This window comes from Falco punctatus (genome assembly GCF_963210335.1).
Source record: "Falco punctatus genome assembly, chromosome: 8".
In the NCBI taxonomy this organism is placed as follows: domain Eukaryota; kingdom Metazoa; phylum Chordata; class Aves; order Falconiformes; family Falconidae; genus Falco; species Falco punctatus.
In genome coordinates this window covers 37,325,629-37,352,540 of record NC_137588.1, presented here as the reverse complement: position 1 = coordinate 37,352,540, position 26,912 = coordinate 37,325,629, and the positions used below count along the sequence as shown (strand labels likewise).

Genomic DNA, 26,912 nt, shown 5'->3' with positions numbered 1-26,912 from the left:
TTTTCATAAACCCTACAATTTATTTCCTGATTTTGTAGAACACTTTAAACAGCAAGTCATCGATATAAATTATGTAAATCTCAAGTGACCCCGAAGTCATTAATCTGACTGGATTTCACAGGGAAACATAATATAGCAATAACCCACTTGCTCTCCCTCTGACACTGCGGAGTGGTGAAGATGGCTACAGCAGCCACGAACCATGGGCCACTGCAGCCTTGTTCTAGGCTAGCGTGATTTTTAACCTTTTGAATAAAACGCCAATTGTGCTTAGAATACCTGTTGTGGTCTCACGCATAGGGACAAAGGAAAATGCATCTGTTCATTCTGAAAAAAAGAGAATAAGAGGTGATCAGCTATGGCACTGTGCAAATAGCAACCAACCCCTACTCTGATATATGGAGCTCTACAGCCAGCCTGCGTGCGAACTGGTCCCCATCCCTACAGAAACCCACAGCAAATCCTGCTGCCAGCAGCAGAGTGGAATCTGTCCAGGAGGGCAGAGTGCAGCAGCAGCCCCCTGCCTGCTTCCAGCAGGCCTTCCCGCTGTGAAGGGAATCCAAAAATCCTCTTGTGCCAAACCCCATCCCCACAGCTTTTCACTGCCGTAGCTCAGAGGCTGCAGAGCTACCAGAAAGGTATTTCTCCCAACCTGTACAAAGCACAAATTCCCTCTTCTCCCTTCCATCTCCCATCACTGCTCCCTCCCAGGGTCATACCTTGGTGAGAGCTTCTGCAGCCTGTGAGGCAATCTCACCACTCCAGACCCAACACCTGTTTCTCTCAGTTAAGCCTGCTGGTGTGTGCCTCCTTCAAAACCCCGTTTCTGGTTTCCAGCTGTTCTCACTTTTGGTGATCACCCCAGTCCTTCCCAGCTGCTATCTCTTTAGGCGCAGCTGTTCTGGCTCCATCCTCATCTGCTGGCAGCAGCCTTCTGCCCTCCCTTCCTCTGTGTGCATGGGCATCACCTGTATCCTTGGGGACTTAATGCTATTAAAATAGCAGTGAAGTATATAAAGGGTGAAAAGACAGCACAGGGATGAATGAGGATTGGTTTGCTCATGCACAGGAGAGAGAGTGAGCCACAAGGTTTGGCTTGTATTCCTCACTAAAAAGAGTACTTCATGTGTCTTGATTTCTTTCTTTTATTTTTTAATTTAAAAGTAGGATGTGGTTATTGTCTGGGTCTCATTTGATGTGAACTACCATCAGCCAAGTTCATGTGGACCAAAAGAAGAGTAGCTATTAGAAGGCAAAATATCCTGGCTGGCCCTTTTCAGCTTCCCTTGCTTCCTTCGCCCTTTCTTTCACCGTATGAAAGTTTATGCAGGAGACCAGCAGGTGAGAGGAAGCAACTGCAGCATTTTGAGATGCTTTGTAAAATGTAATTGCAGAGTACAGCAAGATGGCTTAAAAAAATGTGATTACTCCTTTACCTTTCCTAGGGGGCATTCCCACACACTGCATTCTTTCTGCAGCGCTTGAAGTGGTTTCTCTTCCTATTTACAGAGAAAGATATATAGTCTGTACTTCAGTTCATATTTTTTGAACTTCAGATGCTCATCTCCATATTAAAACATCTCACAGGCAAATGCATATCCTTATTTATACTTCTTACATTAACCCACTTACACGGTGGCAATAAAATTCCATAATAAGAAATAAGAGCTCTCATTGCACATTCACAAAGCCTCTGAAGAACAGAGGAAAAGCAGACCGTAAGACTCATAAATCCCACTTAATTTATTCATAGTAAGAGTCTACAATTCAGACATTTTTATATTTCAGGATATTTATGATAAGGTAGTGAATGTATAAACCCCCTCAACAATAATTCAATAATTGATGATAAAATAACAGAATAGATAGTAGTTTTCAAAAAAAATTTATCAAAAAGTTAAATATTATAACCAACGATGTGGCCAGGAGGCAGTAAATCAAATCTGCAGTGGGTGAGGGCAAAAATAACATTCCAAAGCTTCCAGAGTTCTCTGATCCCTGAACCAGAACCTTCCAGCTTCACTGCTCCAGTAGCTGCAATAACATGCAGATATTTTCCCTTCATCAAATACACCCAAGTGATGTGTGGGGAAGATTCTGTGGATCATGCTCAGTCTCCAGAAGGTTTTTCAGGTGTTACAACCACAGGAGGAAGGGGGTGGTGTGGTCCAGCCGGTACAGTTGGACGTATCTCTGGTTTTTTGCAGGCCACACAGAAGAGGACTTGTTTTGGTTCCACCCATGTTCTGAGAAAATATACTGGAAGGAGGACCTGGCAAATGCCGCCATGCAGAGCTCCTTTGGTTACCTGATAAATGCCCCTCCTGTGCGAACCGTGTTGTTGCTCTCGCTCGGTCCAAGTGCCTTGCTAGGGAGGCAGCCATGAAATCCATCTTAGAAATAGAAATTTTGCTCAAGTCACCTAGATCTTTACCTTTCAGTAGGTAGGAATTCCACACTTTCCACCCCAAATATGCTCATAGAAGTTGCTCCTAAAGCAGATGGTCTCACGACAACATTCTCCCTTAGCCCAGAGTTCCCTTCCCTGCTACGTGTGGATCAGCAACATGACACGCATCCTCAGTCTCCCTTTTGCTAGGCTAAGCAAATTAATTTTAATCTCTACTTACAAAGCAAGCTCTTCATTCTCCTGATTATCCTAATAGCCATTCCCTCTGCTTGCACAAATCTGACCATGTATGCAGGGATCAGAATGAGGGCTATACGGTGACATTAACTGTTGCTCTGCTGTATTTTCAGCACTGGAAGTAGCTTTTCACATGACAGTGGAAACAGTCACCTTGTGATCAGAGAGTATATCCTGCTTTTATTGACCCAATTCTATTGTTAATCCTCAGGCTTGCTAATGTACTGCTCTGCCCTGGAAGTATTCAAGTCTCATTTGTACGTGAACAGGACTTAAAAGGGTTTTTTTGAGATAATTCTAGATAACAGTGCATAAGAGTCGTGCATACTGAATTCAATGGTATTTGTGAGAGAAAGGAGGAAAATGAATGTGCGGCAACAAAGGGAATTCTGTGACTCAGGTAGAAAGGCAAAAAAAGCAGGAATCCAGTAAATATCAGTCTTTTGAGAACAGCTTTCAAATCTCAGCTATTCTTCACCTGTTCCTTATCTAAAGCCTCTGTGGCTCACGCTGATGAGAGAGAGTTCGACCTGCAGAGTCTCACCGGAGAAAGCAATGCACACTCCAGGCCCGCTTTTCAGCTGCTTAACAATTATGAATGCTTTTTGTTGATCATCTAGATTAGAAGTCAAGCAAACAGGACTTTCCTACCTGGAAGGTAGGTTCTGCTTTCCAGTATTTCTGCTTATGGAACCCATTTCTCCTGTTTAAAATTGTTCAGGTGTGTGCCAGGGTCATTTTTCTGTGAGGACAGAGTGGTCAACAATGCAAAATGTGTGCTTGCGTGATTTTGTGTGATTATGGAATTTTCTTGCTGCTCTCAGGAATTCCCACACAAGCAATCATTTCTGCCTCGCTCTTTCCCATTTAAGTTGTAGTGAAACACTCTAAAAAATGTAGATGCAAATGCAGATCAGCTTCCCGCCTGACAGCAGCTTACAAAACTGATGGTGAAACTCTTCACAGCTCTGCTTTTTTTTTTTTTTCCCGGGCATCCTGGTGAGTCTGTCTTTCTCTGGGAAAGATAAGACGTCCAGCCTGGTGCATTAAAAGTCAGTGAACAACACGCAGCACCCCAGAGCCCATGTGTTTTTCCTGCCTCCAACCTCCCAGAAGAACACGCCAGCAACACGTCCAGGAAGGACTGGTCCTGCCTCATTCTTTGCAGTCACAGAGGGCTGTCATCAAAACAGGAGGTGTCCTGTGGGGCTTGGGGAAGCAGGACAGCAATCCCACAGCCCAGGTGGCATCAGCAGACACCCTTGCTGTCCCCTGCCCCTTGCTGCGTGTGAAATAAAAGAAAGTCAGGCAAAGTATGGACATGTTGGAATCAAATGGCCTTTTTCTAGAGTGAAAGGAACAAGTACTTAGATACCGATTTTATCCAAGACCTGTAGGAGAAGATTACTTATTGCTGGCTGCAGACCAGCCACAGTCACACTCTCACTCAGCCTAATGATGCACTGGCATTCACGCTTTATTTCAGTCTTCAGCAAGCATTCACCACTAACATGAGAATGGTGATAATTATGTATTAGCTTCTGTATTTGACTTGAAGAGGCAGATGAATAAAACTAAATAAATGTCAACTGTTAAGGCCATGGGACTTAATGTGATTTTGGAAACAGGCGACAGTAGTTTTAATTGCATACAGAAAGATTTCAAGATCATTGAGATCATTTCCATCTGATGTTAATGGTTGTGATTTCCCAAATCAAACCCCAGAATTTACAGCCAGGCTCAGCACCCATTTTGCTTAGATCACTCCTTATGAGCAGTAATGACCAGTAATGAAACAGCCAAAACCCCAGGTGGCTCTCCTGCAAATGTACATCTTAGGGCCTTGAGACCTGATCCTGCAGCTGCCAGCTTCACCCTGTGAAAACCATTAGCAGCTGGCTTCATGTCTAGAAAAAGCAAATGAAATATGCTGCATTTTCACAGCCATCAATCAACAGATGCAGTGCCAGGAAAGCTTCATAATGATGTAGATATTGCCAATTGACTTTGCAAAAAAATGTTCTTTTCAGGAGAGGAACGTGGAGGCAGAAAACAACAGATGATCCTAGCGTACACTCGTGTGTGGGGGGGTAGCGATCCCTTTCTTATTCGGCCGGGAGGGGGCTGAGACCCCAAAGCAGCCCCCTGCCAGGGTGCCAGTGCTCACCCCTGTGCCGGGTGGCGGCAGTGGGAGCAGGAGGGCGTGTTCCTCAGCATCCTTCTGTGCTGTCTCTCACCGAGCCACGGCAGCAGGCTCGTCCCCAGCCTGTACGTGATTAGATGAGTGGCTTGGCTTGCCTAGCTGAGCTTTCGGTTATTCTTCCTGAGAAGAAACTTCTGAGAGCAGAAGACCTTCACATGAAAAACAAAATTGGGGACCTTCCGAGTGATGTAACAGATGCAAGTAAACACAGTGGGAAGCAATGCAAAAGTATTAATGAACAAAATGCTACTTTTTGGGTTTGGTTGCTTCTTTTCTTAATGTTCTGTGAAATGACTGAAAGCCATCAGCAGCATTGCTGCTTTTAAATGTTGTATTTCCAAAGGTTTGTCTGCATGTACCCCTTTTTATTATTTTTACTGACTTCCTGACAGAGATACTGAAATGTCTGGCATGACTCATGCTGTGAGCAATCCTTTTGTGAGAACTGAATGAAAACAGGCCGATAACAAGGGCAATTTCATTTAAAAAGCCCAGCCAGGTGACTGGTTACATGGGACGTTATTGAAATTATGCATGCAGAACTCTAACACTATCATATTGTTTTAGATCATGTTTTCTGTGGCACAGGAGAAAGTATCTTTGTCAGCTCAGTGGAGAAAGGTTGGAGATGATTGAAGTAAAACAGCAGGAGGAGGTTGATATGATTAAGTCACATAGCCAACTGCCCATGTATAACACAGTAATGGAGGTGAAAGTAGAGGGCAAACTAAAATTAAGTCGAAAGGACACAGGAGACAAAAGGCTACACATATAGGACAAGGAGAGGATGTACAATGAGCTGATTTGTACAGCAGGCAGAGTGCAAAATTTTCGTGTCCTGTATTTAGACATTTCCTGTTAATATTGATGCAAATGCTATACTAACTAGTGCTGGAATGGACAGTCTGTTTAGCGAGCTTACATGGAGAGAGGCGTATTTAATTACTTTTACAGTCGTGGGCAGAGAGGTTAGATGACAGCCTGTAAGTAAAATCCCCAGCAGCTAGATTGGACAACATAAAAAAAAAAAAAAAAAAAAAAAAAAAAAGAGAATTTGGGAGAAAAGCAGGGTCAGCTTTGGACCCACTCTGGTGGCTGTTCACACCTCTTCAGCAGAAAATAAGATCTTAATTTTGTTACAAACCACCAGGTAAGAATATCATTATTGCAGGAAATCTTGTTTGCTACAGAGCCAGCACAGTCTACTTTAAATTGTTCCCTCTGGGTAGAGCAATGCTGGGTACAAGTCACAAAACAGCTGATCATATAGGCCATAGGGCAACCAGGGTATCGGCACCGTAGTGCTCTCCAAGGAAGAAACAATCCATAAAACGTCATTAGAAACTTCTGCAGTTTGGTGCAGAGGCTTCTGTGGGTCACATCATGTCAGGCTACCATTTGGCCCCCAGTAACCTCAAGCAAAGCTGTTGGGGGAACAGCAGGCTTGCAAAGATCATTTTTGCTAGTCACCTTCATGCTGCTATTTCAGTTTTTCATGGTGCTGTTTCAGCTTGAGGCCCGAGTTCACTTCAGAATAATTTCCATTGGCAATTCCCATCATTGTGCACACTCACCAAGAGCTGTGCAAGCCACAGTTATCACCTCCACATGTGTCCAGAAGACAGCAAGCCTGCCCCCTACAACCAGTGTCATCAGGTGCTACGGAAGGGGGCGCTAGAAATTCCATTAAATGTATGCAATCACTAAAAGCATATTATTCTCTCTGTCTGTGGATAAGGAACCACAAAACCAGAAAACAGCAACAGGGTGCTAGTCGCCATCCCAAGCAGGAGTGGAAGATCTGACCTCTTTCAGAGGTGACAAAGCACTCGGTGCCTTGGAGAAGCCAACAGGACAATATCCAGCGCTTGGGTCACAGCAAAGATTTCATCTTCTATCTACCAACACACAAAGTTGTGATGGGAAGCACTCACAAATCAGGAAAACCCAGAGCTAAGGTACTTAGCACTGCCTTACTGCATTTGCTCCTTGTCCTTGCAAACTGTAACCCAGTCTCTGTGGCATGCCCACACGCTGAATTGCTCAGTGACTGGTGCTTCCCCCAGTGCCCAGGACAGATGGCACTCCATCACCGAGCCATGAGCCAGTATTTCACATTGTTTCTACTTGCGAGATCATGGCTTTAATGCGTGTATACCACAAGGTAGCAAAAATCATCTTGGAAGTGCCATTCATTTCCTGATAGGCTTTTTCCTTCTTTATTGTAGTAACTGGGTGCTTAATGTGCAGTCATTAATTTACTTTCACAGCCTTTGTGGGGTGAAGGGCAAATACTATTAATGTTATCAAGGCAAAGGAAAGAAGTGCAGGTCCATTAACAGGGAAGAAGAGCAGGTAAAATGACATAGGGAATACAGACGCATTCGAAGCCTTTCTTGCTTCAGTCTTCTCAGAGAAATTTAATTACAATCAGATATTTAGCACAGTTAATTTAAAAACGGTAATAGGAACACAAGGCACAAAAAGAAGAGAGACAGCTAAAAATGGATATATCCAGGTTGTCAGTAACTGCTGAATCCTTCTTGAGTAACAGCCAAATCATTATTTGAATCATTAAAACATCTTCAAAAACTTATGGAGAACCTCTGAGATCCAAAGAAGGACAAAGACAGAAGCACAAATTCAATACTTAACATCAAAAAGCGATGAAACGATGATTTGAGAACCTACAGCCCAGCGAGACTACTTTCAATGCAGGTTCCTAATGACCCACAACTTGCAGAGTTATTAGGAAAAATTAACAAGAATAAAATTTGTTACTGAGGGTAGTGCACATAAAGCACAGCAACTCATTAGACCCGTGCACTCGGACTTGAGAAGCCACAGCTGGAGCACTATGTCTAATTTTGATCATCATACTTAAATAAAGCAGGACACATTAGAGGCAGTTCAAAAAGGGAACAGCAAAGCTAACAAGGGGCCTGGAAATGTAACCTGCAAGGAAAGTTGAAAGAAATAGGCTTATGTTAGAGAAGGGAGGACTGAAAGAGGTTGTGTTTAGTCTTCTAACATGGGGAGCAGGGAAGGCAGCAGTTGTCCGCAGCCGACCTCAGCACGGACACTGTCTAACTATGAGAGTGGTGGGACACCTTGTCTGGGAGATCGTTGTCCATGAAATTCCCTTCATCCAGAGCTGAGAAGGGCGTAGGCAAACCCCACAGGTGCATGGCTCAGCAATATTAAATCCTGACTCAGAAAAGGGAAAAATAAGGTGATGGAGAAAAGCTGACGTGGGTTATTAAGAACAAATTGCACAGTATGAGCCAATTTCTTTCTCTGACAGTGTTACTGGTCTAGTGAATAAAAGGCAAGTGTGAGGTGTGATGTATCCTGACTTCACCAGCATCTCCAGGCCAACAAGTTAATGGTTTCAGAGACAAGGAAATGGGGCTAAAAGTGCCCACCTGCTGAGGTGTCTGATCTCTGAACCCAGAGCTGCCCAAAGGGGAGCCAGGCACGGAGCTGCTCTCCGCTTCCGTGAAAAGTACAGAGACTTTCTTCTTCACTCTTCCACACTATAATGAAACAAACTCCCTTTGAAATGTTTAGTAAAAGCACTCAGAGAGAGAGAGAGAAAGGAAGAAAGATCCTATTCTCCTTCCCATCTCCCCCCCCATATATGTATATATATATATATATATATATATATATATATGATCCCCTATATAGCTGTTAGCCCAGGAGATAACAGCGTTAATTTTTGGAAGTTTTGCTCGGGGAGACCCAGAGCAGAGCCTGAGCCTCTCATTTTGCAGTTTCTCATGTACTTTGATTATTCCAAAATGCAGCGCTCCCCCTCTTTTTTTCCCCTCCCTTTTTAACTCCATCAATTCTGTACTAAAAACCACACAATGACCACTTCAATGGAAAAAAACCCCACACTTCCGTGCAAATCTCAGCTGTTGCAAGTCAACACTTTCCATCAGAAAAATTTTTCATTGGAAAGCTCGCAGCCAGCTCCAACGTTGAGATTTCGGTAGCAGCTAAGCTTTAAGTGCCTCATATTTCTGCATACCAGGGTCATCAGTCAGACACCCAGAAAACGAGGAGCATAAAAGTAATGATCACCTCTGACGCGGCTGGAGTGACTTATCCGGCACGACACAGGCCCCCGTGGCAGCCGTATCAATCACCTCCTCGGGGCAGTGTTCTCGGAGTATTTTTTTTCTCTCAAAACATCAATACGAGCTAACATTTTTTAAACACTGTCATCCATTTCAGTCAATCTTATTCTTCATAATTTCAGTCTCTTTCGGTCTCTTGGGAAATTTGGAGTGTATTTCATAGTATGAAGTGTCAAGAGAACAACTGCATCAAGGAACAACATCCTTTCCCTTGCCACTTACATTTGTTTGCCTGAGAAATATGTGCAGTAGCAAAATACACACATCCACCCAAGCAAGGGAGTAACTAACACCTCCGATGCACCACCACACACTAAACATCCCTTAGACGTACCAAAAAGTTTAATATTCAAAATCTCTGCATGACCAGAGATCAGATTTTTAAGTAGTTTGATCTCGTTACCCAGCCTTCTAGTTATTTTTTCCCTCCTTCTTAACATTCGGATCATTTAGATAAAATCTTAATGGATAAAGCTACTGCTTTTCTAGCTTATCCATGCAATTGCCTTAACTCACTTATAAGCTATAATCTCACAAAGAGCTTATACTTTTCACTTTTATCAGCCAAAGAGCATACTGGAATTAACATATGGTATCTCATCCTATTCACTTTATACTGATTCCAAATACTGAGGGGCAAGTTGTTAGCAAAGAGAGAGTGAAAAAAGGCATGTCAGACCCATGCCAAGCCCTAAATAGATGCGGGTGTGAACAAGCCCCTCGTTGTTGAGCAACGGGGACTGCTCAGAGCCATCTCCTCAGAGGGACCCTGCAGATATTCCCCTGCGGCAGCACCTGAGGCCCTGAGCAAAAGAATTTGCAAAGTTTTTAGGGAATTTGTGGGAGCTGCTCAGCAAGATAAATTCTGCATCAAAGCATCGCACTCTGCTAAGAGCACAGACCAAGCAACGGTAACATCTCTAAAGTTCACAAATGTTATCCCACGTGTGGAAAATTGGATTGGGTGTAATCCGTGGTGTATGTTGCTGAACGCAGGTGGATTACATGACCTCCCCCAGTCCTTTCCTGCCCTATTTGCTTTGACCTTCTAATTGCATTGCCCAAGCGTCCTGTAGTTCCTTGCTCCTGGCTCAGACTAGATCTCAGGGCCATGGGGACAGGCACTCTGTTTTCCCTGGTGTATTTCTCTCTTTCTCCTCCTAGCAAGGTTTTGTCTTGCAGAGGGGGATTTATTTTTTTTCCCATCAGTGTAAAAGGGGCTAACTCAGCTGTAGTGTTAATTTTACTTGGGCCAGAAGAAATGATTAACTGGTTTGTTTATTCTCTTTAATCTTAATGTTGTTTGCTAACAGCTCCAGCTCCTACTTGCTCTGGCAGAAAAAAAAAAAAATAACATTTATTTTAGCTGTTATACATATATATACCTACCTTATAAAAAAGCTAAAAAGCACACTCTTGCACATACATCTTATGCACACATGTATATGATCACATCTCAGTTCTTTACATCCTGATCTCACGGGAAATGAGACTTAGCTTAATGACTATTTGCAGAGCCTTTTGCAAAGAGGCAGCCTGCCCTTTCTCCTGAAACCACAGCCAGAATAACCCGCCATTGTAAGAAATCTTTGAAAGGATTTTGGTGATGCAAAAGTGCTGCAAATTATTGCCAATAAGATTCAATCTGTATAAAAGTCTATGTCATTCTTGGCGTATACACATGAAGTCCATGGACTATCCTAAGAAAGGGTTTGCCCTAAAAGAAAAGGTCATTTTTTTCTACCTTGGAAGATTTTAAATGATGGGACACATTCCAAGAATAGGTCTGAGAAGAAAATATGAAAGCTGCAGTCCTATGATCAGAGTGATAATATTTTTGGTCCCTGATTAAAGAGAAATATTCAGCTTTGATCTACTCTTTGTAGTCAAGGAGTCATAATGAATAAGTAACAAAGAAGAAATGAGTTTGAGAGAAATACAGAATTTAACTGGTTCAAATGGCCACTTCGAGTCAGACCTACACGGTGTTATCTATAGCAGCGATCGAGACCCTGACAGCAGATCAGACTTGCTGGCAACACGAACAAATTTGCATTGTGGCTGAGCAGAATTGCAAGCTAAAAAGGTGTAAAAATCTAGGAAGGGCAGGTATCTCTTTAGGGCAGATGAGGACTGTCTGGCTGTTGAAAAGTGTGAAAGTATCGCAGATGATAAGGATCCAGAGTGGTTTGGATGCATAGCTAGGGAATCACTCATTTATGTGGCTGGTCACTACAGTACGGGAGATACATCAGAATCAGACATCCTTGCTTGTTGTAGAGTACAGGGAGATGACTGTGTTCTAGAAGGACCCTCCAGAGACCGAAGTGGTCTCCCCACAGCATGTTCCCATGCAGATGCTGTAGCCATAGTTTAGACATGAGAAGGATTATCAGAAAAGCAATAGGCTGACCCTCTTTGCGGCACTGCTCATGCCAGAATGCCTCTGTGCTCTTTCCACTGGGTAATCGGGGCTGGTTAGCCCAACCCTGCCATGCCAAGACACACTTCATTCTTCTATATGTTTGTGCTGTGTGCATGCATTGCGTTCCTGATGCCAGAGCAATAGGAGCTGTGTAGCTTCCAGCTTGTAACGTGATGGGGGTCATGCAGGAGACCTGTGTCTTGGATCTGGTTGTCCCCCAATCAGAATAAAAAGAATGAAAGATAAAGGCTCACGATACAGAGAAATTAATGTGGATGAAGGCAGTGGAGATAGGGAAAATAAAAGCAGGGAGACTGCGCTCCTTGGAGAAAATCCAATGATACAAGCGCCCTCAGGAGCGTGTTTCGAGTGATCAAAGCTTGGGTTAAAATGGCATTGGCGACACTTTTTCCTACATCAGCAAGATCTACTGTAGGTTCATTTTGAATGTGACAAGCTACTTGGCCCAGAGAAAAAAAGGCATATTTTTCTAAAAGGTGAAATATGTCCTTTCAACATCTTTGCAAATGAAATTACTTGATGTCTCTTGTTTCCAAGTTATCTAATTTCGGGTTGAAGAACAGGTTAGTCTGACTTTCAATTATTATCAGTCTTTCTTTGTGATTTTAGAGACACTATTTCTCTGGAAAAAATTGAAAGGTTTCATTTCAGTTTGAAATAAGTCACTTTTCCTCACTGGACCGGTGAATTGCAAATCATCTGCTTGCTACATTTTCCATGTGCTGTTAACATCTGTTCAACAGTTGCCTTTTTCAAAATTTACTACAGAACAATATTATAGCTGTGTCTTTCTGTCCCTCCTACATGCAGTCTTTTCCTTTCTGCTTTGCTCTGGGTGTTGTCTGTACTTATATTATTGCAGCAGAAAAATGTAGAACATTAGCATCTGTTAATCCTTTTATACCTCAAGTCTTCACATGTTTGGCCAGCTCTGCTTTTCATTGTGCATGTCTGTTTCTGGAATAGCCTCAAAATTCCAGATATAGCAAAAATAACCCAAAGTGTAGTCTGGCCCCGTGGTACTGCTAAAAGGCTATTTTAGAATTAAGATAATTCAATGGTTTAAGTGTGTTTGCTGGATCCCTGGGAGCAAACTTTTATCCCAGTTTGCAGGGATTTAGCCATTCAGTTGTTATTAATATTGAGCCATACTGCTGAATCTACATGTTCTGTAAGGAAATAACCTAGATTTTACTTCTTGCCTTTACACTAGACACTTGTTTCAGCAAATAATAGATAGGATGAAACGAAACTTGTCCTTAGCCTACAATTTTACAGTGGCATGGCAGAGAAGGAATAAGAGGATGAAAAACAGCTAGCAAAGATCTTCACAGTACGTTTGGACCCTGGCTTTCCTTTCACATCACGTTTGAAAGTAATATGTGGGGTCAAATAGAGAGTTGCAGTTCCTGCCAGAAGGGTTTGTTGGAGGTAGGTGGGTAAATGGTGGGGGATGAAGTGAAAAAGGGGAAAATAACTGCACCTCGGTCCTGCCATCCCAGCATGATTCACCTTGGCAGGCTCAAAGGCTGGGTCTTCTGGTGTTCGTTGAACAGAAACACAGACCTGTCTGCAATGTGCTTCAAATGAGAGACAATGAACTTGTGCTGCAGCATTTTCTGTTGATGAAAAGATGATTTTTGGACTGCTGAGATCAAAACATGCCAAACACGATCAGCTGCAGAATTAGTCCAGCCAATGCAAAAATGGCTCCATAAAACCAACCCAGACTCTAATGTAAAAACCACAAAAGCTATTCAACATAAATTTTTCAAAGGGAACAGAATTAATCGAGAATCAGGCAGGTTAGGGAAATTCTTTGAGAGGCATGATGATGCTATTTCTGACCACCTTTTCCATCTGAACTTTATTCACAACCAATGTGATTTTCAGTGTAAAGGTTGCATAAATAGCATGGGCTGAGATCAAGAGTCCTGTAAGGATGGTTACTTGCACCACAGTCCAGGAGAAAGGACCTGGCCCAACTCTGAAACGAGTGAATGCGCTTACCCAAAGCAGTTCAGCTTTGATAGTCCGTGAGGAGCGATTTTCTTTGCTGCACAGCACATGGACTGGCAAGGCAGGAGGGCAGGAACAGCCAGGACACTAAGCAGCGAGATGCCTAGATTCCCACAGGGAGACTGGAGCAAGTGACAGCAGGTAAACCTGGTCCTGTAGGGACTTTGCCTCTATCTCACCCACTTCAGAAGTTTCATCTGTGAAGCTCTCTCCCACAGCTATGTGCTTCTGTCAGAAATCCTCTTGCCTGGATAAAAAAAAGCAAGACTTTCCCACCTCTTTACAGCCAATAAGCAGAGGCTGGGGCGAAGAAACTGGGTTTAATATCACGCTCCCTGGTTTCTGCCCTGCAGGGGTATCATGAAGCAGCAGAACATTTTGGTATCAGACTTGCAGAAATTTCCTGATGAAATTATGTATATTATAAACATAATGGAATATGCATAGGTGTAAAGAAAAGTAAAGGGAAGCGAAGCAGCTTTGGAAGCTGGCAAAGTCAGCACGTTCTTATTTGTAGGTAACAATATATAGTTAACAAAACTATAGAAAAGAGAGCAGTTTCAGTGGGAGGCTGGGCTGCCATGGAATACCCAAGCACTCGCGCCACAGTCTCAGTGGGACCTGGTTTCAAGTTGGGGAAAAGCAGCCAGGTCCAAATCTGCCAGGGGAGCCCCAAGCCAGCAGCAGATGTCCCCAAGTCACTCCCCGTCCTGTCTGTTTGACTTCCCTTGCTCTTCCACCACATCTATTCTGCAGACTGCTCTGAGCAGTCAGTGCCTCTCTGAGCATACCCACCGCTTGCAAACAATCTCTACACAATTCAATTCGACATCAAGGCTAAAAAAGGTTAATGGGATCCCCATTTCTGAATGCAGAAAGGCGAATGTTGTGGGGGATAAAAAACAGAAAGCCTGCTTGAGGTCACCTATGAATAAATGCGAGCAGCTGTAAGGTCTGCGCGGCAGCATGTGGCATCACCACTTCTCAGTCTATCACAGGCAAACCCCTTTTTATTAATGGGCTGACAGGCATGTTATTCAAAGCGTGGGGTTAAAAACTTCATTTCATTTCTGTAATATTCCACCCACATGGTGGATACTGTAGGAGATGGAACAGTCGGTCTTGCATGTGGGACCACAGCTGACTCACACACTGGTTTGGAGATGTAGGTGCACAGTGTGTCTTACGAAGCGGCATATAGCTGCTTTAGTGGAAACTAAACCTTCTCTGAACTGGGTTAAGAGCAGAAAACAACAGAATTAGAGCTGCCAGGGCTTCTGTGATAAGTTTTAGCTACATGCAATTGTGCAGGGTATTAGCAGATGCCAAACCACTCTACCTGTACACACTCTTTGTTTTCTAAAGAACTCATACAACACAACACAGAAATGACCAAAACCTGACATTCACCAGGTTTCACATAATCTAATTTTACAAGTTTCAAAAGCAACTCAGCAATGACTGCAAATTGCTAAAGAATAAAGTAGCAAATGATAAATTGATTGCCTGCTGTTTCTTTGTGTACTAATTTGTGTTATGGCTTTCCAATCTGAAATTGCTTGAGTAGATTTTTGCTTTTTGTTTCTTTAGCTCAAATTGCAGATGAAATGACTGTGGCAAACTGAATGCATCAAGTGTAATGAAGAATTGATCAACTGTTATGTTGTAGGGCTTTTCTGAACAGTGGTTTCTAGACTGTCTTCTTAAGATGAAAATTACAGTTATTAGCCAATTACCAAGTAAGAATGCAAAATTGAGTCTGGTTTTAATAACAGAAAGATGGAATAAAACCTGAAATAGTGCATGTGTGCCTATAATCACCTTGTTTTACCTGTGGATGGTGATATACAGATAGCATTTTCTGTTGAATTATTCCCTAGCAAAACAATTAAGCTCTGGTTACTTCCTCCTTTGGCAGTGCTAGTTTTTAAACCATCTTTTTCAGTAAGAGGTATAACTCTGTTTTATAAGCTGAAAGTCTGCTCTCACTGTTATCAGGCAAAAAGGAGGTGGAGGAATAGAATTGAAAGCTCAGCATGGAAATGGCTCCATGGAAATAAAAAAATTACTAGGACTCATTGTGCCTGGTGAGAAGAAACTATACTGTGTTATCAGTGTCTGAGAAAGAAAGACCCTGGTTCCCATCGAGAATACTCCATCTGGCAATCTGATTTTCTTTTATTTACTTTCTAAAGAACTAGAAAGTGTCAGTACTATACCTCCTGTAAAAAGCACTAGCACCACATCGACTGTGGTGAAGGAAATCCCCATCCCATACCATCCCTGCACAGAAAACCCCACACAGCCTGACTAGCCAGCTGGGGATGGAGCTCATTTCCTGGCTCGGAAAACCTTCTGAGGACACAAATCTCCCCAGTACATTTGGAGTCATTTTTAAGCGAGCATAAATTTTAAAACACAAGAACCTACGCTGTGATCAAAGTTAGTTCAGTGTAAATGAGAAAAAAAAACAGTCGGTTTACCTTCTGCATGGCTGATCCTGATCAAAACACATCTGCCTGTAATATGCACCATATGGGGCAACAATTGTCTCATGTTTAATCCTATGCTTCCCTAATCCCCTGTGTCCTCTGTAGGCATGCATATCTGTATCTGCAGCTCTAGCTGGATGGCCAGAGAAAGGCATTTTGCTTTACGCACACATAATTATGGAGATGTTTTTTCTTATTATGGTAATTACATCCTAAAAGATTGCACAGGTAGCAGCTGTAAAGGTAATGAAGACTGAGGTGATACCAGCTGCATTGGACTTTCTTTTACATCAAAAAGGAGCTTATAGCTAAAGTCCTTACAGATTACTGAAACTTCGCTGTTTTTATGAATGCTTCTACTCCTCCTGGTAAATAGAGATCCACGGAGCAACCAAAGCAGAGATGACACTAAAAAAAAAAACACAAAGGAAAATTAGTACCTGTCACAACAGTGAATGGGAACTAAATCCCTTTAAATAAAAATAGTAAATGCACTTATCTGGAAGTTTTCCTGTACAGGCACTGAAAGCCTTGCTCTTTCATGGCATGAATAGGCATCAATAGATGTCGTTCAAGTGCTGGACATGCAATGTGGGGCACTTCCCGCAACCAGACGTAGGAGATTCCTCTGAAATACCACCATGGCTGAGGGAAGCTGCTGGTTGAGACTGTGACCATCCTGTTCCTATAGGAGGAAGGCACCAAACATTTTAATTTTGAAGATAATCATGACTGTATGTACAGAAACTGTATCCTTCAAATGCTGAGGAAACAAACAGTGAGGATTGCTGATAAACTTGGCTTCTAGAAGTCTATTAGACTTAATGTCGCACTTCCACGGTTGGGAGTACACGGCTTTATCTTATCATGCTGGCCAGGCAGGCTGCCGGCTATTTCGAGCTCATGACCTTTTATTTCAATATTTTTAAATCCACCCAAAGTGCTATAATGCATGAGAAGGGGCTTTTGCCTGAGCAGCAGGAGCTGCAATGTGCTTGAGCTGAGCCCGTTTTGCATCAGCTCTCTCCAAGTTTCCAAGAGCCGGCAGCCTACAAGAGGATTAAGGACAGGGTCAAAGAAGACATGAATTTTGGTAGGAAGGTGATGAAATCCTTCCATGTTTGTGCATTAGCTGGGAAGCGGAGTGTGTCCACGTACATTGCTGCAGAAGGGTAACGAATAAAGCCTTACTCCAAAGGCAAGAGAAAACCAAACCATTCTTCCCAAATGTCAAAACCCTGACAGAAAAGCCCATTATAAACATGTGAGGAGTGTGAGGCTGCCAAAACCACTATTGTGCTAGTGAATGGAGTGAATAATAGCGATGAATAATAGCAAAACAATAGCAGGAAAAATTGCCTCGTCACCCTGCATACATTAGGAACTAAATCACACCCAGGACACACGCATGACGCTGGCGCTTGGCAGCACTGAGCTGCCTGCAGTTGGAGTCCCCTTATCTTTCCGCCAGTCTCTGCTGCATCTTGGATGCGCTAACAATAAGTTAGTGGTGACACTTTCCCCAATGCTATATCATCCATATACAGAATTGAATTGAAGAAGTGGGGGTAAATGAGGCCAAAATTCAGCATTTGCCATGGGAGTGATCTGGAAAAATGTGTGGCTCACAAATTGTAATTAGCCTGCATAGCAGTTGAGGCATGGCAACAGCTCCAGCTCTCAAAGGGGTAAACCATGGAAATCAAATTTCCATCTGAATAGAGCCCAGTGGGTTCTAAAATCAAAACATGTGAGTTCGTTTTTGCTACTGCTATTTAGGAAAGCTACATTTGCAAATGTATGTTCAACTGAGATTAGGAGGTAAGAAGGAACCTTTTAATTTTGTTTCACTTTTTCATTCTGAGGGACGAGAGCAAAATAGACCAATCAATACCAATAATTATAATTTTCTTTTTATTGATTGCTCAGAAGTCCTTAAAGGCATCATCATTAACTGAGAGATAACTTGAGGAAATTTATGAGGTTTTTAATTCTCTTCTGACACAGCAATAGTAAGTGATTTCTATATTCAGATGCTCAGCCCTCCTGGCTCTGAAGCTAAGCCAGAATTAGTGAGGATGAGATCTGGTAAAATTTAATAGAGTAATTGACACAATTTGGCTTTGTTGATTTTTCGAACTGGCACAGTCAATAGATGAGGCTATATTTCGCAAAGCAGGGGAACTACAGACTTCACCTGTCCTGTCCAGCTACCCATTGCTTTCCATCCGTGTGATCATGCGTCATCCCTCTCATGCCCACCATGCTATTTACGAGCAATTCTCACGTTGATGAGAGATGCCAGAGAGCGAGCCCTGGAGACCAAAACAGTTTAGAGGACAACACTTCTGCTGGAAGCTTCTTGGCTCATCCAGGTCAGTTGGCCACTCACGCATTGTCCCTGAAAATAAACACTCACTTCCTTCAGCCTCTCTAAGGAGCACTGAAGTGTTTTTCAGCAGATCTCCTGTGACAGCGCTCCAAACTCCACACTAAACTACCCAGAAGTTTCTCAGACTTTGCTCGCATTTCTTGCAGAGACCCCTCGTCCCCTACTTTGCGGGCCCCTTTTGCCATCTCTTCTGGCCCCATGCAGAATGCACGTCTGCCTCTACCTGCCTCCTCCTGTGCAAGCTGTACATAGTGCATCGCTCTGCAAAGCATCCAGGGGAAACACAGACTAGAAGAAAAGTTTCATATAATCAATCCCTCTTTTCTAAACCACCAGTTAAAAATAGAAATACAAGCCAAGATAAAAGAGATACTAGCACGAATAAATAATTATTTTCTCTGGAACTGCATGTTGGCACTTGGTTTGTCAATAGTATATTGCTTTGCTTCATAGACCAGAATGATAAGTGGCCTTGTTCCCAGGCAAATGAAACTTGGATGCATCATACAGACAACATCTTGAGACTGTAGCAGGATTTTTTTGCAGCTACACTTGCCCTCAGGGCCTTGTGCTATCACTTTTGTGCAGAAAAAAAAGAAAAAAATCCCTGAGAATTAAGCAATAAACTCACTAATCCTGCCTGGTGGGAGCAATCTCTAGTAACAGTTTCAGTTACATACACCATAAGTACAAAATACCAAGGGTGTCGTATAGAGCATCTGTGGGACTGAAGGAAGATGGAAAGGGATCTCTTCCCACACGGCTGCCTCTGTCGTCGGTGCTTGAACCGTGCTCAGGCACGGCAGGAGTATGCATCGTAGCTACATTTTGTCTCCAAACACAGCAGATCCTCAGAACCGAGCACACTAAAGCCTGCCTTGAATGAAGAGTGTTCATTCTGTAAAACATAGATGTGAGAGTGTCTTTAATTGCGTGCAGAGTTCCCTGGGTTAAAAGAAGACACCTTATTTTCAAAACAGTGTAATATCCAAGGGGGAATGCTGAACAGCAGACTCCTAGAAAACCACGTTACTGCTTGCCTTGATTTTCCTTCTTTTTAACTCTGTCTGTTATTCAGTACAAATAATATGCATGAAAATTGTCTTATTCTTTTCAGCAGGTGCTCAGCCTCTTCCTGGGTCAACTTTTCTATAATTACATTCATTTTACACAATGGTTCATTTATCTCTATCAATTTTGTCTTATGAACACATTATGACTTGTTCAGGACCCGGCCATTATAAGTATGTGGTGTTTATACAGTGTGCTTCCTTATCATTTCAGTTCAGTAGGAGGTTCTTCTGCTTCTGAGTTATCTGAAAATAGCCTTATTTATTAGCTATCACAGTTTTTTATAAAATTATTGTGTTTTACCTACCCGAGGAGCATGTATGGTTCAAGCATTGTAATGTAGCGATCGCTTTCACATTTACAACAAATTTCTGCCTCGGAATGTTTTTAGGAATAAAATTTTTGTCATCAGCACACAGAAAGATTGCATTAAAATCTTAGCAAATATTGGTGAAATACGGCGGTAACTTTCATCTGTAATACTGTCAGACGTTTCTGAGCTACAAATGCCTTATTTATTAATAGATTATTGATCACCTGCATTCACCAAAAGAAATTTTTAAATGTTGTCAGATCAGAGCCTTCTACTCTTATTTTGAATGCATCCATTAAGAGCCTGAAAAGAATTTCCCTTTCCCAGTATCTGCCTTCCTTTTCTGCCCAAGCTGTCTTTCAACATATGGTAAATCGTAATACGGGGAAGTGGATGCACTGACACACTGAGAGCTCCAGAAGCTTCCACTTGAGCTTTGCTACATCAGTGAAATGCAGCCACAGGGCATGGAAGTGGCTGGCGATTAAAAGGTTTCCTTCTGTTTCTGAACCAGAAAGAGAAGAAAGCGAACACATCCTTTCTCTGCAACTAATTTGGAGTTACGGCTTAATAGCTTAGGCATTTTGGACTGATTTTTTCCCCAATGAAAATCTTTCATCGTTTTCCTGTGAAGAGAAATTCAAACGCTCTGGAAAATGTTTTGTTCCACTATGGACTGTAAGAAAGAAAAAGTGGAAATCTGAAATTCTGCCAGGGTGGGGCTTCAAAAATTTACTGGATGTCACACAAATTCAGAAATATGAGTATTTGCATACATAATTTGAGATATATACATACATACACATTCATATATATATATATACATATGCATACTTACATATACCTATGTGTATTTTCAAAGGTCGTACTTCAAAAGCCCCCCGGTACATCCCCTCCTTGCCTTTGAGCAAAGCCGGTGGGCAGCCCTGCTTCCCTGGGCCTGAGGCTTGCTGGGGTTTGTGGGGAAGGCTCAGCCGGGCTCCCACGATGTGGGGGACAACGGTGAGAAAGAAACGTGCATCCGGGAATAAATCCTTCCTGGTCACAGCACAGTTCCTGCACATAGCCAAACGGTGCTGTTGGTTAGTGTTAGCTGGATCAGTCGCTGGGTTTTCATTCACCCTCCACACAAAAATTGTTTTGCAGTCTGGCAGCTATTTCCCAGGGCTTTGGAATGCCCTTTCAGTATATTGTGTTGCTGGCACTGCTTTGCCCAAAACAAACATGCACCTCAGGCTTGTGGACTATATTTCTTCCAGGGTCTTCTAGCTGCCATCACCTCTTGATATTATATGATTTGCAGCTGCTATTCAAAGCAAACAAAAAGTCTCAACGCTTCTTAAACTTTCCTCCATGTAAGCCACTGATATTTACTGGGAGCAAGAGTGACAGGTAGAGCTCTATCACACCTGCACTCACCTGCCTTTAGAAATAAAAGTAAAGGTTTAGCAAATTATTTCCTTTCAAGTTTTCAGCCTGCCACTCCAATTTTCCTGACGTCCCTCCCTGACATGTCTGATACTTGTCCCACAGCCATGAGCATCAGCCAGGATGGATGAACCCTTAGCAAGTGCTTGGTGGTCCCCACTGCAGCCAAGAAGTGCATGGGTGGCTCAGCTGCTTGTAAACCACCCAGCTACCAACCTGCTTGAAATAAACTCCAGGTCTTCAATGTCTGGGTCTGTGCTGGGTGCATCCCAGAGTAATGCCCTGAAGATACCCTTCCATACTCTTTTTTGGCTTGTCCCTGGTGGAGCCTCAGTCCCAGCCATTACAATATTGAGCACCCAGATAAGAAGGGGCTTCTGGGCTGCTGCCACCAGGACCCACTGACAGGCACATCTTCCTCCACCCACGGTCACACAGATGTTTCCTTTAGCTGGGAGAGCCAAACCACAGTCCACAGCAGTATTTCAGCATGAAACACCAGTTCAGATATCCACCTTCTGCTCATTTCCCATTGGATATTTCTGGATGCTTCTGCCTTCTGCAGGAGGGTGCCCTCTGCCCATCAAGCCCACAGGCTGTCCTTCGTTTCATTTACACACAACAACTTTCCACACATGAAAGTTGGGTGAGTCTCGACCTCCAGGCATTAATGGTAATGATCCTTGTGGCTTCAACGGAGACAGTGGGGTTTTTTTCCCCCCACAGGACTCCCTTTATCATACCACCCATGTTATTCAAATGCCATTTTCACTTAGCAGCTGCAACAGGTGTTATTATTTATTTGCCTGTTGTGTCAGAAAGGAGCTACTCAGTGTCTCTTAGCAGCAGGTTGCTGCCACAGAATCGTTGGGCTTGGAAAAAAATGCTTTAAGTCTAGTAAAGCAAACAAATCCTTATGTCTTAGCAACAGCTCCTTGCCTATATCAGGGGTGATGGTGGTTCAAGAAGTTGTTTGCAGGAGACTAAAGCACCAGCAACAGCGCAACATTTAATTCCAACAACGTTCTGGACCAAGAACAACAAAATCTCACTGTACAGTTTAATTTCTTCCTGAAGGAAATCAGAACGGTCATAATGGCGATGAGTTCTCTGCTCCCTGAAAAGCCAGCATTTTTTTTCATAAGCTCTTTTAATACAATTATAGAAATAGAGCTGGGTGATTAAATTAAAGGCATAGGTATTTCCTATGTAAAGAAATAAATATTTCCTTTTAAAGGCGATCTAACCTGCCTACTACAGAGCAACAGCGACTCTGTACAAGACACGGATGTGGACTTTTACTGTTCCCCACAACGGGGGGGGGGGGGGGGGCGGGGTGTGCAATTGTGATATCGAGCACTTCATCACTGAACACAAGCTTGATATCTGCATCTGACACTGTCGTGAATTTAAAATTAAGAGGAAGGCTTCATCTGGTTAGAATATAGCTGCAGTCACCATAAGGTACAGGCAGGCATCCCTCAGGTGAACAACCAACAGGGCTCAGCTATGTCTTCTTGGGTGTTTTTTTTTTTAAATAACATTTTCGTCATAGAGGCTGATTACAGTGATACCTTTATTTATTTTTTCTGCTAGAAAGGCAGTAGTAATTAACTTGTACCACGGCCTGCAATTTGTGTGTTAAAGTTTACAATGATTCTGTCATAAGGCTGTAATAAGAACCATTTTACAAGGGAAACTCGATAATTGAGGAGTTGTTTTGCTCATGGGTTTCTGCAAAACCTGGGACAGCCTTTTACTCACACCCCCTCCTGCTCAGTGCCCATGCCCCACCGCCAGCTCCACGCGGTTCGGTGTGATCTGTGCCAGGGTAAGAACAGAACCGGCCAGCCTGGCTCTGGGGAGCTGCCGCGGAGCAGTTTGCCTTGCTGCCGCCTCCATGACAGCCTGCGAGCATCACTAAACCCATAGTAACATGCTCTGACATTTAATGCAGAATAAGATACTCCTTTAGAGGCGGTGGCTGCTGGAGCAGGGGCTTTGTATGTATGCTCTTTAGGGAGCGAACACACGGCTTTTGTCCCAAATGCTGTTAATTTTAATGGGTGAACACCACTCTCCTTACTGACCTTGCATGCCTCCCCTCTGCTCTCCTCCATGTCTTTCCCTGCCCTTTGCAAGTCCCATCTGCAGCGTTCAACTCCTCTAACGTTAATACATGAAGCAGCATTTTCTATACTACTGCAAAAAAACCTATGTGAAGGACAAAAAATAATTAGCCATGTCTCAGTGTCTAATATATTTGCATTGTCTAGACAGAGCAGTTAATCATTGGTAAGACCACAACATGTTGTGTGAATTTGGATTATAACGAATACATATTGAGCAGAAGGTTATTAATTACATTTAAAGGGAGAATTTGATATTATTATTGAGAAAGAGAATGCAATTAATTTGCAGCGTTCTTGCAGGATTCCTGTGGCAACAGTGTGCAAACAGCTGTTTACTTTTAGATTTTTTTGTCTTTTGTTCAGAAAGTAAGTACTTAGGGCAAGCAAAAGGCACCACAAGCCAAAGTCCCATTTCCATTAACAGTCCTGAAGCACTGAGTGGTATTGAAGGGGTCAGCAAATGCCTGCATTCTTTAATGGTTTATAAACGCAGGGTAAACTTTTCATTTCTGTAAAATAATTGGTCTGCTGAAATGTCACTTATTCCTTTGGGCTGGGAATTCATAAAGGACAGTCTCCATGTGGTCCCCACTGCTGGACCCAAATCCCCAGAAAGAACACCTGAGGGAGGGAGTGGGATCGCAGATTTAATTAGCGGTGCAGTAATTCCAAGTGTTTCCTCTCTAAAATGGCTCTTACCTGTCGAAAAGAAAAGCTTAGGGTGCTCTTTTTTTATTTAAAAAGGCAACTGGATTAATTCAGCTGAATTTTGCATTGGAATTGCACTATCACTCTGACAGTTTAGCTCTCTGAAAATTGCAATAAAGGCTATGTTATGCTACATTTTGTCCCCATTTGTCTTGTATATCATTGCCTTGCCTTTGGCACAACAAAAATAATCCTTAAAAATAGTACCATAAATGGATTGACTTTAACCTTCTGAGTATCTTGTCAATAAAATAAAAATGATAAATCTGTTTCAGAGTGCCACCGGCATAATATTAAAGCGGAGTTATAATCTGAAAAGTGACATTTGAAACATGATATTATGGGGAAGGGTCTTATTCTCTGTCAGCGGTGTCACCTAACTAAGCCCTATTCATGGTGCAAAGAGGTGATTTTGCTGACTGCCAGGCTGGCTCCTGAAACCAGGTTGTGCAATCCCTGTGATGTGCTCTCTGCCTCTTACATCATCATTAGCAATTAAAGATTACTGCAGCAAGAAATTAGCTGAGCCTTCTGCTGCTGATGCATGAAGCTGAGCAACTCCACCTTGGTCTCCTCTGTGACCCCCTCCGCAGCGCCAACACAGCAAAAATAGACCTTGCCTCGCAGAGAAATGGCAAAGATAACCAAGAAAAGGTTCTTTTTTTCTACATGAGCAGCTTTTTGAAGATAAACAACTTCTAAAAGAATCACTGCAAGGCTTCCTTTTATTAGGTGATAAGAAACTACTGAATACGCACTCTAAAAAAAGTCAAGGGATGTATGAAAGTAAGCAGGGCAAGCATGTAAACAAACATACATCAAGGAGCAGTTTTGGTTCAGTCTTTGGATGCATGCACAGCAGCTCTGATGCATTTGGCTTTATGGGTACATGCCTCAGGCAAGTCTGACCTGTGGCTCGAATATCTGCAAGCCTAACTTGAGCTTATTTCTAAAAACCCTGTACTGTTGGGGTTTCACCATTTCTTTTTCTCTCTTTAGCTTTTCTTATTTTCATTATTCTAAATCTGTATTTAAAAGTATGTGAAGTGCACGTTACGCTTGAGCGCCAATTTATAACAATTTAAACGCTCATGCGTATAGTAAACGAAATTAAAAACGCACATGTTTTCAAAGATCATGAGACTTTGGTACCTCAAAATATTACTTGATTTCTGAGAAGTGATTCAGATGTTAAACCCTAAAACTAGGCTGCAATCACATTAAAGGGTTAAGATTTCTGGTTCTCATTCAGATGTGATGAAAATCTAGATAACTAGAATCTTTATGTTACTGAGCTTCCAATTTTATGTATTTAATTTTAAACTGGAACTTTTCCCAGTGTTTTCCTTGAAAATCAGCCCAATCCTAAACTGAACCTGAACATAAGAGGATGTACCCCACTTTAAGCAGTTATTAACAGTATCCAATTGAATTAACTGGAATTAACTTATTAATCGTTGTCCTTTTTCACCTTTCCCAGCTCCTGAGTGCTCACCGGAGGGACACCGCATCCTCCGCAACCCCTACCGCAGCACCAGGTTCGACTCCTTGGAGCTGCAGCGAGCAGCAGTTCAGGACCTGGTCTGTGACCACTCCTTGCCACCGGCATGGTACCGTTTCGTGATTGACAACAGGCCCGCAGAAATGCCAACGAGATGCGTCGAAGTCAGTAAAACTTAAGCACGAACCCTGGTGAACCTGAGTAAATCCTTTGCCATAGTTTTCCTTTCCAGCCACCTCTCTACTCCCACGGCCCGTAGGCTGCCATGGGGATAGGTGAGTGGTTTTTAAAACCACTTTTCCCATAGTAATACTCATAATGTTATATCCAAGGGCAGCAGTCAGAGACCAGCATCCCAGGATCCCTACGGACTGGGCATTATTCAAACATAAACCAAGGTGTTTCCCAACTCTAAAGAGAAATACTTAGTAATCCACATGCGTCACTGAGTTATACTTTTGCCAAGCAATCCTGACGCTGTAAGAATGGATTTTGGAACCTGACCCTTTCCCCATATAATTTATTGTGTATTAGAACATGTCCTTATTAAGAAATCAGAAAGGAATAATCAGAAAAATGGCTATTAAAAGAGATTCTGGAGTGATACAAAAGAAAGAGATAAATTTCATTCTTTTTCCACTTACCATTTCTTGTATTGCTTAGATTCATATGCATGCTAATGGCTTCCTAGAGCAAAAAATCTCCACCACGTAAGACTACCCTCCAAAAAAGACAAACCAATAATTATCTGTTTTTATGTGTGTTTAATATGCATGACAATAACATTTAACTTGCAATCATCGCTGCCAGAGCAACTTGATACCCTAAGTCAAGTCGTTGCCATCTCAAATAGCCCAGCTGCAGGAGGTTAGAATAATTTCAAACACACTGTTAAACAAAACTGTTCAGGAAATAATAATATAGTTACCATAAATTACTTTAAAGATTAAATGTGCCAGGAAGTTTAATATTAGGCAACATTACCCTAGCTGGAGAACTTTCTCAAAATTACCAAATGTTTCATATCCATTCAAAATGGACCTGTGTACTTCTCACAATAGAAGTATATCTTAATAATCTAACATCTAATGAAATGTTAAGAGGTAATTGTTACTTCTGTGCGATTTCTAACTCTGCATACACAAACCATAAATCTAATTAACGTGAACATCAAGTATTAATGAAATATTCATTTCATGGCAGGTCATCCTTGACTATCCCAATGCATTATGAAGTTTATTTTTACAAGTTGCTCTGTAAGTGTATATATATTCTATACAAGTATTTAATTTATAATTTTATTACCATTAAATTGTCATTGTGAAGTCTTGCACGTGGGGAGGAACAGCCCCACACACCAGCACAGGTTGGGGCTGGCCTGCCAGAAGGCAGATCTGCGCAGGAGGACCTGGGAG

At 42.4% G+C, this 26,912-nt stretch overlaps 1 protein-coding gene across 1 annotated transcript in view; it reads left to right on the top strand.

Moving 5' to 3' along the window:
• LOC308068683 (von Willebrand factor D and EGF domain-containing protein-like) overlaps positions 1-26,912 on the top strand; it is a 194,864-nt gene that overhangs the window by 31,034 nt on the left and 136,918 nt on the right. Inside the window, exon 2 of the mRNA XM_080399690.1 lies at positions 25,477-25,661. Within this exon, the coding sequence (XP_080255816.1) occupies positions 25,477-25,661 (185 nt within the window). The remainder of the gene's footprint in view (positions 1-25,476; positions 25,662-26,912) is intronic.